Here is a 16,178-nt window from a genome sequence, read left to right on the forward strand (position 1 = left end):
TGTTCTACATAATAGTTTACATTGTGATGTGTCCTCAATCCAGCCTGCTGCCATTGTCCACAACCTGGGTATTATATTTGAAGACAAGCTTACTCTGGAAAGTCAGGTCAAAAAAACTACTATCTCCTGCTTTGCGATCATCAGATCCCTTCGTAAAATTTTCCCATTACTTCCTTCCCAGGTGCGTGCACAAGTGGCCAGATGCACTATTCTTAGTAGGCTTGACTACTGCAATGCTCTCCTGTTGGATTCTCCTAACTTCCTGTTGGACAGATGCAAAGACTACAATCGACAGTGGCCAAATTAGTATTAGGCCTGCCTAGAAGCTCCTAGTCATCTGCAGCCTTTGCTGAACTCCACTGCCTTCCCTAAGACAGAGATTGCACTTTAAGTCTCTCTGCCTTGTTTTCAAGGCCCTTCACGGGTTAGGACCAGTGAGTATGCGCAAAAATTAAAGTGATACACCCCGACAAGAACATTGCGCTCCTCTTTGGCTAGATTAGTCAGGGTTCCTAGGTTTCGCAAGGTCAGATCGGGGGGCAGATCATTTGGGGTGGCAGCCGCTAAATTGTGGAATAGTCTCCCTTTGGAAATCAGGCAACTCCGAGAGATTCTCCCTTTTAGAAAAAAGGTAAAAACATGGCTGTTTCCCAGGACATAGTGGTCATTCCCGGTTCTTGCACTCGCTCCCCCTTGAGTCACGTTTCCAGCGCCAGGATGCCTGCTAGGTGATAGCGTGCTTTATAAATTGTATAAATAAATTATAATGATCAGTGCTGAAATAGTAGATGGTTCTTTGTGGATCATTTCTATGATGACCGCTCCAACCAGCACCATGCGCTCTTTTAGAAAACAATCTGGTTGGTTATTGTCCCTATGTGCTCCTGGTTTGATTGGCTGGTTATTACTCTCAAATAGTTTTTGACCCGGATTTTCATTTTAATGTAGGAAATTGACATGACCTCTCAACAGAGAAATGTAAATGACTAAGAAATTACTTAAGAGATAACAAGTGAAAATGCAATGCATGAAAATATGTATAATTTACATAGATTAGTTAATGCATGTTATTATTTAATGTCTTGGATACTTACTAATGTCTTCGAGATGCAGATTTCACTGCCTGATAGTGTGTGCTCCATAAGGGGCATGTCTTTGAATGTACCTTTCCTGTGCCCATTTGTCTGCATTGTTTGCCCTAAATACTAGTCACCCTCAGGTATTATGTAAATCGGGACACGCTGTTCTGCTACCACAAGGCATCGGAAGCTTTTCTTCAACGACTCATGGCGCTCTATGTGGCTTCTCACTATAAGGTAGGCCTGTATTTGCTACACCTGGTACCAAGGTAACAGAAAAATAGTAAGTAATACAAATAAAGGGCAAGTAGGTGACACTTTTAATTGTGCAAAAGAATAACGTTTCTGGACACTTGACTATTGGAGTATTGATTTGTACTTGATGAACGGATCAGGTCTGCCATAGTGTGGATAGTGGCAAGGCAGAATACCCGAGATCTGCTCAAGGTGTCCCTGATGAAAGAAAGTTGTCTCGTAGACATCGTCTAATGTGTCAGTACTTATAAGTTGGCTTGATGTCACTTTTCTTATAAATGAATCGTAAATGTTTGGCAAGGATAATCTTCTTAGATAGTGTTTTTGTAATTAGTTTCCCTAAAGTGTTTCCTGGTGTCCTTGTTATCAACATAATTGTAGATTTTTAATAATTTTGGTCTGAAGATTGAAACCTTGAATGTGAGGGATGGCTCACGAGAAGCTGCACTTCACTGATGAGGCGCAACAAGGTCAAAATGTCTTTGATTCCATATTTTCCTGTCCGAAGGGCATGGGGCCTGGCAGTTTTGGCTGGAATGTTCCTTTTGGGATAGAACATAGACTTATTTGCATATTGCTGATTCTAGCCTGTAAAGGCGATGACAGGCTAAAAACTCTGTAATGGAATCCACATTTGTAGTTATTCATGGGTTAGAAGGATCCAGAACATTTTATCCAGCCCTTTAGTGCGATGAGTTGTTATATTCACAAAACAATGAGAGTCTGTATTCACACAATTTAAACTACAAACAGCAGAGGCAAGATGTTTACTTCAATGTTTTTTTGTGTCCCTATAGAATTCTCCTAATGATCTTCAGCTGCTGTCAGATGCTCCTGCGCATCACCTGTTTTGCCTGCTGCCACCTGTCCCACCCACCCAGAATTCCCTTCCTGAAGTGCTTGCTGTTGTTCAGGTACTAGTGACGTACACGTGATATACATGCAGATTGATACAGTCAGCACAATTCATGTTTCATAAAGTAGGTAACCGTTGGTTTGTGTCAGAGTGCAGACAATAACCGCCTTCTGAAAAGAGCACACTATGCATGGACCGTCCATTGTGGGGACGAATCACTAATTGGCATACACCACTGAAATAGCTGCACTTCCTGGTGCATTATTTCAACCATGAAAAAGATGCGGTTTAAAAGGGAAAAATGCGAAAACGTGATGCTACTTAGTACAATCCATTTTTGATTGGCGCAAAATTAATTTGAAAGTCTCTTTTATGTATGTTGGGACAGGGATTACAGTAGATAAGACAGAGTGAATCTTGCCTTCCGTATAGAAAAGCGTGACTGCAATGAAGTAGTGCATTTTATATGATACTTGAGTTCTGCAATAAATGGATATGCCATATTCAATTTCCTTTCCGAGGTATAAAATGCATGCACTTTCCTTAGGTTCATTTGGGGCTCCATGCAATACATTGTTGGATCAGAACTATTTATTATCTAACCTCTTTAATGCACTGTACCTTCGTCATCACTCTTGGTTAGGAAGCATCTTTCAAAATCCCCATACCCGTCTGAGTGATCTTGCCACATAGCAAGGTACAAAGCAGTAGCGTCCATCCAGCGGGGTGCTCCTAGTATGCAGTGCAGAAGGGTATAATGCTTTAACCAATCTTTTGTTATTCCATCACCATGCATAAGCTTTTCATCTTCATTATCCCATAACCTACAGGTGTGTCTAGAGGGTGAGATCTCTCGTCAGTCTATCCTGAGCAGTCTGTCACGGGGAATGAAAGCTTCAGGAGACCTCATCCCCTGGACAGTATCGGAGCAGGTAAATTAATGTGCATGTATATTTGTTTTTTTAATTATATATGGATTGCTTATTTATTTGTGAATAATTTGCCCTGTTGCTTTGTGTAGTTCCAAGATCCAGATTTTGGCAGTCTCTCTGGTGCTAGAGTTGTTCGCATTGCAGTTCACCCGGACTATCAGGGGGTAATGTATTAATTCTTTTAAGGTTTGGTTTTATAAAAACCCGCGACAAAATGGTGCTTAATACTCGTTACAGCTATCTCATTCACAGGCAGTTAAATAGTTAGTTAAATGTGGAGTGGGAGTGGCAGGAAAAGAAAAGATGTGTTTAAGAGGTGGTTTGTTATGATGGTTTTTTTTTTGCAGCACAATATTGCCTTGTAACTTCGGCCTCTGAATGCTTTAGGTTCTCGTAAGCAGATGGTCTTCAGTGATAGGTTTACTCTGCAGTGGTGTGGGAGTCAACCATTCACTCGTCTATTCATGTCATACACTTGTCCACATCACCCATGTCTGCTATGGTAGTCTTATTCTAGCAGTCAGCCTGTGCCATTCCAAAGAACATGTTTTGTTTTGTGTCGGTCATCCCAGTACCATTTTTATAGCACCGGTGTTCTGTCCCAGGTCTATTGTTCCTTATTTGGGTTTGGGAACCGCTGTATCTAAGGATTCTTGGTTCCTTGTGTACTTGTTGACTGAAATCTGCCCTCTTCTTGCCCTGTGTATGGTGTTCTTGGGTTTATTGTCCTTGTGCCATGGCAGCTAAGTTCCCTGGAACATTGTGTGCGAGCGTCTTTCTGAGAGGAAGCCTTCAGTGTTTCTCTTTAATTCCCTCAGTGATCTCTTGATACTCTGAGGCGCTCCTGCCCATCAGTGTCACACCTGTTGCACTGGTGTCGCCTCCTTAGAATCCTATGCTTAAAGGTCTAACTCTAGTTGGGTACCACTAACGAGTATGGTTTTCTGTCCCTCTTCACAAAACTATTTTTTCCTTGGCACCCTGTGCCTTACTGTAGTCTGTCTACTTTAAACTCTGTATCCCTGGGTTTCCTCAGACAGATGTAGCAAAGCAAACAGAATGAGGAAGTAGACAGCTAAACACATATGCATTTTGCCAGTTATAAATCTACAGAACAAGGCATAGCTCTCCTATCTGTTGCCAAGTGGGAGATTGTTCTGCTGTACGAAGGGGACTAACAACTTTGCTGGCCTGTTTATCTTTGCGTGAGTGCATTTTTCATTGTTCACCTGTGTCTCACCAGGTGACAGCCTTTGCCTGTCTTGCTAAAGTTGTGGTCTCAGAATTCTACACAGAATGAGTCCAATACATTCACTGTTCACTTGGTGTGTCGTCCAGGGTATGCAAGATACGACTAGCTGGACTCTGAGCATGTAGCTTTTAACGACCATCCTCACAAACACACTGTGACTGTATCCCTTCCCCCTCATTGCCCCCAAACTCCCAGCCCCTATTTACTGGTACCATTTAGCTTTGGGACTAATACTGGGGATTTTTCTTTGATTAACTCTATTTTACTTTAGTGTGAGGAAATGACGACCAAAATTATGACTACATTTATTGATTATAGCCTATGATTAAGACTGATGTTTAAGCAGGTGGCATGCAGGGTCCCACTTAGAAACTTGACTTTGTCACCCAAAAACCGAGTATGCGTACCATTTACCTTCTCAATATGGTCAATCCTATGTTCCTAACCGCTCATTACCCCCCAACTCCTTCCTGAGGCTGATGGTCTTTTGTCTTATCCCATGTTTCTGCATCTTGGTTACCCTTCTGTTAACTCATGGACCCATTTACCTGTTATTTTTTCAATTTACTTCCACCATTTGTTGGACTGGAAACCAGTTCATTTTAGGTAAAAAGACCATACTCTCTGTAAGCAAGATATTTAATGCTACACGTACCCCAACAAATGGTAATGTTACATACATCTCTTATTTTATGTTTTTCACTTTTTTCTGAGACTTTCTTTGTGTTTTCCAGATGGGTTATGGCAGCAGAGCCCTCCATTTGTTACAGATGTACTATGAGGGAAAGTTTCCTTGCCTTGAAGAAAAGGTTATTCAGAAGTCACAGGAGATATCAACCATAAGCAGCGAGGTGAGCCGTATTCTACAGTATTACGTGGTTTTATGTTTACCCTTGAGCATGGGCGAAACAATATTCTGGTGGCAGAGTTGGGAATTTTGATATGGTACTCGCACATTACTACACATGGATGTTTGTAGGTTGCTGTTGGCTAGTGCTACCAACAGATTCCATACCTGTAGAATAGTTCCAGCCAATCGATTGGATCTGGAAGCTTCAAAGTTCTCACTTCGCCGGTAGAAGGCACTGGCTTAGTGTTGACCCTGCGAGAGATACCAGAATATCACCATAGCAGAAAACCATGGACTAACATTCAGCGAAGACGATATCAGAGAGATACTCGCTGACCCCTCCTTCTTGGAAGATTTTAATATCTCAAACACTATAGCCCAAACCACCGATTGGGAGACACCGCCAGAGAAATAGCGTAACCGGATAAGAACCATACTACATGGCGTCATGTTAACCCAATACCTCCGAACAAACACATCTACAAGGGGACTCCTGGAAACCAATGCCCCCAGAATATTTCTGGACGATGCCACCTTTAGAAAAGACTGGGCACAGATAGCCTGACACTGCACCAGGGACTGGCTGGTGCTTATCATCAAAACAGCCCAGCGCTTATCAGAAGCCATGATAATTGATATCCAAGCCACGGAGAGCCACTTCAGAACCACAATAACATCTTACAATAAAAAAATGGATGATCAAAATAAAGAGATGACGGAATATAAAGACTACCTGACCCAACCAAGATCAACAGATTCCAAAAAGATCTGAAGAAATTTAGTTACTCCAAAACATACCTCTATGCAGATGATGACTACGTTCCACCAAACAAGACGGACGGAGCTAGTGACACATCGGGAGACAACCGCTCTGCAACCAGTGACTCCGGCTCCATGTCAACCAGACAACGCGGCGGAGGACGTCGGGGACAACATTGGCTCCAAATGTGGCAGGGACTGCAACAGGCACAGATCTATGGCCCACAACCATTCGTACACATGCAGACTGCCTTCTACGGTTACCCACCGGTGTACCCACTAGGCCCCATGCCTGGTGGGTACACCAAAGACCTCCTTTTTTAGGACAGGAACGCAGGTCAGGCGGTAGTAGAAGACCGTACCAGCAAGTACACTGAGCAGAAGAGGAGAACCCAGTGAGCGCCAGTACCCGCCAGAAAACGAAGGAACAACCAGGTACGAGCAAACAGTGACAACCGAACCACGTAGATCACTGGTATTTAACCTATTCAGCACCCCGCTCACTGAAAAATAGAAATCGGTACTCGATAAAGGCCTTTTCTTCGTCCCTACCACCAAATTGGACAAGTTCAAACTTCATGTTGAACTAGCCGAATTCTTTAGGAAGCTAAAACTAAAATCCTTCTTTGAAAAGACAACCCCTAAGGACGACGCCACCAACAACCACCCTACTGAGACGGGTCTGAGACCAAAATCCATGTTTGTTCCGCCACCCACTAGCGTACCGTCTGAGATCACAACGTTTGAACAAGCGATATATACCGACATAGGGAAACTAAAACCCACGGGATACTTCAACAACCTTGCGTAGCAAGATTGGGACACCACAGGATAACCCCACCCTGATCATTAAACCCGTCGACAAGGGCAGTGGAATTGTACTTATGGACAAGATCGATTATGACAAGGAGTGTCGCAGATTGCCAAGTGACACATGTAACTACAAACGCCTGAATAAGGATCCCACCCCGGAACTACAATCCACCATAAAAACCCTGGTGAAGAATGCGAGTGACCTGAAGAACATCTTCAGTCAAGAAGCCGAATACCTATGCACTGAAAATGCAACAGTACCATATTTCTATACCGTACCTAAAGTACAGAAGGGAGTTACACCACCCCCAGGCTGGCAAACAGTGTCGGGGGTCAACTCACTCTTGGAACCCCTATCGCGATACTGCAATCACTTCCTCAACCACCTGGTCTAGCAGACCCCTACCTACATTAAGGATACGAAGTACCTCCTGAATATCATCCAACATGAAAGCTTTGATCAAACCGCACAACTACTGGTAGGGCTGGATGTTGAAAGTCTGTATACCAGCCTCTCACAAGATGCCACACTCCAGGTACTACATGTTGTCCTTATGCAAACCCCTTGGACATATCATTCACCCAGGCACTTCATCCTAGATTGCGCAGCCCTAGCACTCAAAGAGAACTACTTTGAATATGAGGGCACCTATTACCTGCAGTGTTTTTGCACCCAGTGTGGCAGGGCTATATGTCCACCACTTTGTTCAGGTTCACATAATGTCAATCACCAACCCCTACTGTAGCAACATAAAAACATGGTGCAGATACATAGACGATATTCTTGTGATCTGGCAAGGTACCCTGGGCACCCTGGCTACATTTCTCACTTGATCCGACTTCGCTGATGGGTGCAGGTCCGAGTGTTTCGTTGCTTGGATGTGCCGTGGTTCCGTTCTTTGAGGCGGCTTAGTGAAGGAGCTGAACGCAACACACGTATACCTTGTGTAAATTGGCTGACGCTATAGTGGACATTCGAGTGGACGTTCCCATTCATTTGTTGTGGATGTGTACAACCATTTAGGAGGTTGCCGCGTCCACCTAGGATCTCCTGTCCTGTGGGCAGGTCCCTTAAGTTTCCAGTACCAGTGTCCTGATGAAGCCTAAAGAAATATATGGCAGAAACGCGACCGCGACAGCGTCGACGCCATTCTAAGGAGTCCGCTTACATTGATTATTGTGTTTCATCTCTGGCGCCTTTTCTCTCTCTATTATATTTTTTTGTATAAAGAATTTATAACTTAGGCGCTGAGAGGACTTCCTTTGCAGCTTTATATCACTTGAAGGTTTTGTGAATATAGTTGATTTAATATTATTTTTCTCCTCTGTAGGGTACACTAGGTTTGTTTATATGTAATGTATATAATGCACTAGTATGATGTATATAGATAAATATGTATAGTTTTAAAAAAAAAAAAAAAATATTTTCCCCTTATTATTTTATGTGCCACCTTGTCCTGTGATGCGTATATTTGTGTTTGTAAATTTGTGAAATGATATGCTGGACTAATAATTGTATACCACAAGATAATTAAATATATCTCGTGAGAGAAAAAAAGTTTTTTTGAATTTATCCCTCCACATCCCCTTTTTTCTACTTTTTCATCCTTGTGATGTATCTAGCCCAGGTCTTGGAGGGTTATTTGGGCAGAACCCCTATATAACTTTTTCTGTTTACATTTCTCACTTGGCTCAACAGCCGTGACCCATATCTCCGGTTCACCAGCACTTCGAGCTCCACTGAACTGGCATTTCTGGACCTGAACATCACTGTGAAACAAGGCTCTTTGACCACTACCACCTACTACAAACCTACTGCGAGGAACTCCCTCCTGCGGTTTGACAGTTTCCACCCCAGACCACTGAGAGAAAACATCCCATACGGCCAGTTCTGACGAATACGCAGGAACTGCAGTCAACTGACAGACTACAAGAGACATTCCACTGCCCTAACACAAAAACTGCAAGAACGCGGCTACCCCAAAGCCATCATTACAAAAACTAACAAAAGTGCCTGCAACCAAAACAGGAAGGGCTTCTAGTAACAGTGACAAAGGAACCCCAATCTCCACCCATGACGTGTGTGACGACCTACAACACCGCTACCATTCAAATCACCAACATTATCCGCAAACATTGGCGAATAATAAATTCAGGAACCAGAAAATGGGAGACTCCATGCTTTGCATACAAACGATCTAACAACTTAAAAGATCTGGTGTCAACGTGTCCCAGACCTAGCACAAAACCTATACACAACACCATTCTCAACACCTGGGGCCTCCCGAAAGTCACTGGTCATTACCCCTACAACAACTGAGCGTGTGCCACCACACCAAACACAGCAAAACTTTGTACCTTGAACCTGGTAAAATCTAGACTCCGCGCCAGCACACCAACTGCAACTCCAGTAATCTAGTGTACCTCCTGACATGCCTGTGCGGCCTGCGCTACGTTGGCATGACAACGCGAAAAGTACGAACCAGAGTGGTCGAACACAGGAGCACCATCAGATGTAAAAAGAATATCTGTAAACTGACTGAGCACTTTTTACACCACCAACACACCCCAAATGACCTAACCTAACCTGGACTGGACTGGACTGTTCGATACTATAGAACGTGACAGTGAAAAAATCTTCCTGAACAAGGAGCAAAGATGGATCTACCGCCTGTCTCACCAGCGTGACAGCCTCAATGATTCCGTACCATGGAACTCGTTAAGACTATAAGCTAGATGCTTCTTTGCAACTCCCCCCCCCCCCCCCCCCCTGCCCCCACACACACACTGACTCAATCTCATTCTGACACAATTCCAGGAGATGTGGACACAAACACTGACCCTCTTGTCCACAATAAGCCCTAGTCTCCAGATGTGCATAGCCCAAATTATAGTGTTTTAAAATACTGTACCTAACGTTTTTAATCGTTTTAATTAATTTATCATCCCCACACATTGATGTGAGAACAGACCCGCACTACAACACTGTAGTTTCTGCACCATCCATATGACAACGCCCATTGCCAGTGCGCAGGCGCTGTCTGGTAATAGAAACTAGCGTTTACAGCGCATGCGCTAGCCTGAAACGCTCACAATCACTTCAGCAGAGGCGCGATACGAACATGACACATCAAAAGGTAGTCTATCTTTAGTGTTCTCCTAGCAACAGATGATCGCAATGGAACCGGGTATATTTAAACACACAGACCATTGCTCCGGAGGTTGATGACGGCACTACAGGTACCCTGCTGGTCTTGACCGCCAATACCGTGAGTTACATGAAACTCCGCACCTTTCCCGGGTAAGCTCTTTTTAGGTCTCGGCCTGCCAATGCGCTTTTGCATTGCTGGCGGAGATTATAGTAAGGGCAAAAGAACAGTCTACCAACGGAGGATTTGCCACAGTTCATGTGTCTATGCGCGTGCACAAACCAGCTACGTCACAAACCACCATTTGTCTGTCAGTGCCTCACATCACACTTCAAAGGCTCCGCTCCCCACCTGCACATTGCACTTTCCTACTTCACCTCCCACGTCCGCTCTTCCCATTTACGCGCTCTGCAGGTCACCATTTGCCAGCATGCGGCTGCTAGCGCTTTCATCCCTATCACTCCCTCCTCTCCTACTTCCCCTCCCACATGCTGCTACTACTATATGCATTTTGTATCCTACTCCATTCCTTGTTTTCATTCATAGAAGCAGCATGAACCATGGGGCTGAAATGCATGCAATGTTGCAAAAAATAATTGTAATACTGCTTTGAAGTTTACATTTTTTACCACAGCCTTCCTCCTCCCTCGGTCTCCACCGCCCTGTTTGCTGCCTAACTCTTATCCTCTTTTCTCTGTTGCTATGGGTACTACCTCCCTCCCCCTTTGCTGCCCGTTTTCTATCGCTCCTATCTCTTCTCTCCCTGTCCTCTCCTCATTGTTTCTAAGCCCCCCTTTCCTGCACCGTTCTTATTCCTTACAAGTTCACCCGCAACCCCAACCTCTTCTGCAGCCTCTCTCAATGTGGCGTGGTCTATATAATTAAAGGCGTGGCTTTAACACCTAAGCTAAAACCCGTTCTTAGCATAGTGTGCTGCCCGACTATTATTTTGCTGTTTCTGTCATTGCACCCAGAAATGTAATACAGCAAGTAATATTATACCCAACAGCCAGGACTGTTGGCTTTGTCAATGGTTGTTACTACTGCCCTGTGAACGCATGTGCCCTTGTGGCGCGATTGCTTTCCACCCTTGACATGGGCTCACCTCCCCCAACGCTCACCGCCACAACCCCAGCCTGATACTGCAATTACATGCCCGACACCATTGATCAGTGTGGCAGCGTAAAGCGTGCTATCAGTTTCCGTGACTTTGCTGCAGGTTAGAGTATTCTTCAGTAAAAAAACATGCATTAAGTAGATGCCAATGCCATCAAATAAACCATACATTTATCATACACAGAGCAGAAGTTCGAGGCATGTGGGCTGCTGAATTCATATCTGTGCATAGATCGCCACCTAGTGTTGGGTCCGGATGATTGCACATTGTTGTCCTGGAAGAGTCTTCGAAGTATCACGAGATAGGTGGCTCCTCCCCTGGACTACAGTGCGCATGGGCATCGCCTCCATCCCCAGATTGTTTTTTTCCGCCATTGGGTTCGGATGTGTTTCGGTTCCCTCTGTCGGAACCGATAGTTGTTCAACTTCTACTCGAGACCAAAAGGTCTTTAGGCTGGGCGTCGGTATAGTTGCGTACGGGTTTCTTTTTGACTCTCAGCTCCGATCTCTTGCTGCCCTTCCACGTGCTTTCGGCGCGGTCGGGCCTATACTACACTCTTGCTATGGAGCGAACTCCGTTTAAGAAGTGCCCGTTGTGTCACTCTAAATACTCGCACCTCGACGTGCACCCGGTGTGCAATACCTGCTTGTCGCCGGATCACCGCGAGGACACCTGCATGGCGTGTTCGAAATTCAGGAGCAAGAAGACTCTAAAGATTCGTCGGGCCAATAGGCTCCAGGCTAGGTTATCGGCCACGGCGACCCCGCCAGACGACATTTTCCAAGAATATGTCGAGGGAGAAGACGACGTGCAAGGTTCGGACTCTAATCCCGCATCCGAGGGAGAGGCCTACGACGCGGGTGAGGAGAACTTTGACGAAGTCACCGACGAGGTAGGGGACGACGATCAGGCTTTTACCACGATGGGAGATAGCTCGGAGGAAGAGCATCCCCAACCTGACTAAGGGGTTGTTCCCCTTCATGCGACCCGGGTCGAGGGATCGCCTTCCGGCCTTACCCAAGATCTAACTGAGTCCTACGTCCCCGCCTCCGGGCCCGGTCACGGACATTTATGAACCATCACTTACGTCGAAGAAAACGAAAGTGAAGCCAACTGGTCACGCATCCTCGGATGCGAAACCGAAAGTGAAAGTGGCGCAGGTGAAGAAGGTTCTGGAGGTGTCAATTTCCAAGAAAACCAAAATGGCCGACTTGAAGATCCACGCCAAAATGGCCGACCCGAAGCCCTCGGGGTCGGCGCCGAAGGCGAAGTCCTCCGACGCGGCTGCGTCGGCGCCGAAAGGGGTCGCGGACCCGAAGACTGCTTCGAAGAAGCATCAGGGCGACGACGCGCATAGGCATGGGGCGTCGGCCCCGAAGAAGGTGCCTGCCGGCGAACAGGCTCTCGAAGATGAGGGGTCGCTCGAACCGGCCCAGCCCTCTCCGGCCTGGACAAAGAAGGTAGCGGAATCCTTGCAGCGGATCCGAAAGGCCAGTGTGGTTCCCGCTCAGGACACCAGTGCGCCTAAGCTGACGCCTAAGCCTGCGAGGGAGCAAACGCCTATCCGTTTCATCCTACCGCCCAAGTCGGCGCCGAAGGCCTTCGCGCCGAAACAGGGCGGACCCTCGAGGGAGGCATTAACGCCGAAGGCTGCCTTGGCGGTGTTGAAGCTTCGTCTCCAGCCGCTTGCGGAAGAGGAACGTCGTGCAGTAATCATCGACGCCAACACCGGAAAACTGTCGCTCCTCAAACGGAAGATCACGACGGAGCCGACGTTGGAACCCTTTAAGATCCCTCTCAAAAACAAAAGGGACTCCGAGGACTCTTCGGCTTTGGTGGAACCTGTGTCCCCGCAAACACTAGGACACTCGCCGACGCATTCTGCCGCAGCCGATGCGGACGAGGAAGGTGACGAGTACAACTATCCGGCGTACTCGTCACCTTCGTGACGCCGGAGGCGACACGGAGGACCCGCGGTCGGGTCAGGACACTCAACTTTTTGCGGCCAAGACGTCCCCGACTGAGGACTCGGCGGCCTTCAATGCTCTGATAGAGAGAGCTGCTGCTAACCACGACGTCGAGCTGCACTCGGACCCCGTGGATGTGGACTTCTTGTTCGACACCTTCTCGGTAGCCGAAAAGTCTGTCAAAACACTACCGATGCTTAAGGGGGTGCTTAAACATGCAACGGAGGTTTTCAAGGAGCCCACCCGAGCGCGTGTGGTCAACCCTCGCATCGACAGGAAATATAAGGCAGCGCCCACGGATCCTACATATATCAAGGGACACTTGCCATTGGACTCCTTGGTTGTTTCCAACGCTCGGAAGAGGGCGAACTCTCAAACTACTGGTGACGCTCCTCCCCCAGACAAAGAGTCCAAGATCTTTGAGGCCTCAGGCAAACGAATTGCTGCACAGGCAGCTAATATCTGGAGAATATCTAACACCCAAGCATTACTTGCACGTTATGATAGGGCCCATTATGACACATTAGAGGCCATACTGCAACACTTGCCTGACCAATACAAGGAGGCGGGAGAGATGCTCATTCAGGAGGGTAAACTCATTACGAATGCATCCATCAAATGTGCACTGGATGTGGCAGACACAGCCTCCAGGGCTATCAATACCAGTGTGCTGCTTCGACGCCATGCCTGGCTTAGAATTTCGGGGTTCAAACCCGACATCCAAACTACGATCCTCAATCAAACAGTGAATCCTGACCACCTGTTTGGCCCTGAGGTGGATGCCACACTGGAGAAAATGAAAAAAGATACGGAAACTGCCAAGTCTATGGGGGCTTTACAAAGTCAGCAGTTTCGGAGTGGTTCCTTTCGCCGCTCAAACTCCAGAGGCACCTCACGGGGACAGGCGTCCCAGTCAACCCAATATTACAAGAGTAACACCCAAGCCTCGTATAACAACAAGGGTCGAGGTGGTTACAGAGGCAATAATGTCAAGGGCAGGGGACGTGGAAACAATAGCTCCAGGTCCACCACCACCAACAAACAGTGACGTCTTGTCACTGCCCCCCGACCATGCAACACCGGTCGGGGGGAGACTCCAGCAGTTCCTGCCGGCGTGGAAGTCCATCACCACGGACAGGTGGGTGAGGTCTATTATCCAGTGCGGGTACTGTCTAGAGCTTACGTCCATTCCACCGGACATACCCCCAAGAAGCCGTCCTATGTCAGGCGAGCACTTGACCTTGTTGCAGCAAGAAGTTCTAGTCATGCTGCAAAAAGGGGCGATAGAGCTCGTTCCATTGCAAGAGCGGGGAACAGGGGTTTACTCTCTGTATTTCCTGATTCCTAAGAAGGACGGATCCCTCAGGCCAATCCTGGACCTCAGGCCCCTAAACTGGTACATCCTCTCGGAGCACTTCCATATGCTCACGTTGCAGCAGGTGCTTCCCCTGCTTCAGCAGGGGGACTTCCTGGCTACGCTGGATCTGAAAGATGCCTATTTTCATATCCCCCTGCATCCTTCCCACAGGAAGTATCTCAGATTCACGATTTTAGACCAGCATTACCAGTTCAGGGTTCTGCCGTTCGGGGTCACCACGACACCAAGGGTATTTACAAAGTGCCTAGCGACTGTGGCGGCGCAACTCCGTCGCCAGCACGTCCACGTCTTTCCCTACCTGGACGACTGGCTCATTCAGGCAAGGACAGAACGACAGTGCGTCGACCATGTGTCACGCACCATTCATCTCCTGCACGATCTGGGATTCTCTCTGAACTACCCAAAGTCCCATCTCCAGCCCGCCCACGTGCGACAGTACCTGGGCGCGACAATCAACACTCTGGCAGCCACTGCGCAGCCAAATTCAGTGAGAATCGCCAGTATCCAGGCGCTGATCCAACGATTCAGACCACAACACTCGCTTCCAGCGAAGGTGTTCATGCAGTTGATAGGCATGATGGCCTCCTGCATCTCCATTGTCCTGCACGCGAGACTACATATGCGTCCGCTTCAGGAGTGCCTAGCACGTCAGTGGACTCAGGCTCATGGGCAACTGACAGACCTAGTGTTGGTGAGCGGTCGGGCATACAACTCTCTGCATTGGTGGAATCCACAAAACCTTTGCAAGGGCCGACCATTCCAAGAGCCTGTCCCACAGATTATCCTGACGACGGACGCCTCTCTCCAGGGATGGGGAGCGCATGTACTCCATTACACTGTGCAGGGACTATGGACACTACAGCAAAGGAGGTTGCACATCAATGTGTTGGAACTGATGGCAATCTTCATGGCCTTGAAGGCGTTCAAAGTACATCTGTGCAACAAAGTCGTGTTGATCCGGACGGACAACATGACAGCCATGTACTACATCCAGAAGCAGGGAGGCACGCACTCTCCACAGCTGTCTCATCTGGCTCAGAGCATGTGGAAGTGGGCCATTCAGAGGAACATCTTCCTCATGGCAGAGCATCTCCCGGGCAAGGACAATCAGATGGCGGATCTGCTCAGCAGGCACAGCCATCAGATGCACGAGTGGGAGATACATCCATCAGTACTCCAACCGTACTTCCAAAGGTGGGGTCATCCAGAGATAGACCTGTTCGCCACAAAGGAGAACGCAAAATGCCAAAGCTTCGCCGCCAGGTTCCCACACCCCCAATCACAGGGCAATGCGATGTGGATGAACTGGTCAGGCAAATTTGCGAACGCTTTTCCCCCAGCACCTCTGATACCGCTGGTGGCACGCAAGCTCAGGCAGCACTCGATGACTCTCATCCTGGTTGCTCCAACGTGGTCTCGCCAACCATGGTACACCACGTTTCTAGAACTGTCCGTGGTACCGCATCAGAGGCTACATCTCACACCCAGCCTTCTGACGCAGAGCCATGGCGACATTCAGCACCCAGATCCGCAACAGCTCAACCTGGCGATCTGGCTCCTGAAGTCCTAGAGTTTGGCTACCTTAATCTACCTCCCGATTGCATGAACATCATTCGGGAGGCAAGGAAGCCCACTACTAGAGCTTGTTATGCGGCTAAATGGAAGAGGTTTGTCATCTACTGTGTTAACCATGATATTGACCCGCTAGATGCTTCCATTCAAAACATCATTTGTTACCTGTTCCACCTGTACCAATGCAATCTGGCATACT

General features: G+C 47.3%; 1 protein-coding gene across 2 annotated transcripts in view; it reads left to right on the plus strand.

The window, feature by feature from the left end:
• The window catches only part of NAT10 (N-acetyltransferase 10), a 204,502-nt gene that overhangs the window by 137,319 nt on the left and 51,005 nt on the right, over window positions 1–16,178 (plus strand). For both annotated transcript variants that reach the window (XM_086959584.1, XM_086959585.1), the window contains exons 15-19: window positions 1,220–1,316; window positions 2,132–2,248; window positions 3,021–3,122; window positions 3,212–3,286; window positions 5,109–5,225. In XM_086959584.1, the coding sequence (XP_086815710.1) occupies window positions 1,220–1,316; window positions 2,132–2,248; window positions 3,021–3,122; window positions 3,212–3,286; window positions 5,109–5,225 (508 nt within the window). The remainder of the gene's footprint in view (window positions 1–1,219; window positions 1,317–2,131; window positions 2,249–3,020; window positions 3,123–3,211; window positions 3,287–5,108; window positions 5,226–16,178) is intronic.

Source organism: Lissotriton vulgaris, chromosome 2_2 (genome assembly GCF_964263255.1).
Source record: "Lissotriton vulgaris chromosome 2_2, aLisVul1.2, whole genome shotgun sequence".
Classification (NCBI taxonomy): domain Eukaryota; kingdom Metazoa; phylum Chordata; class Amphibia; order Caudata; family Salamandridae; genus Lissotriton; species Lissotriton vulgaris.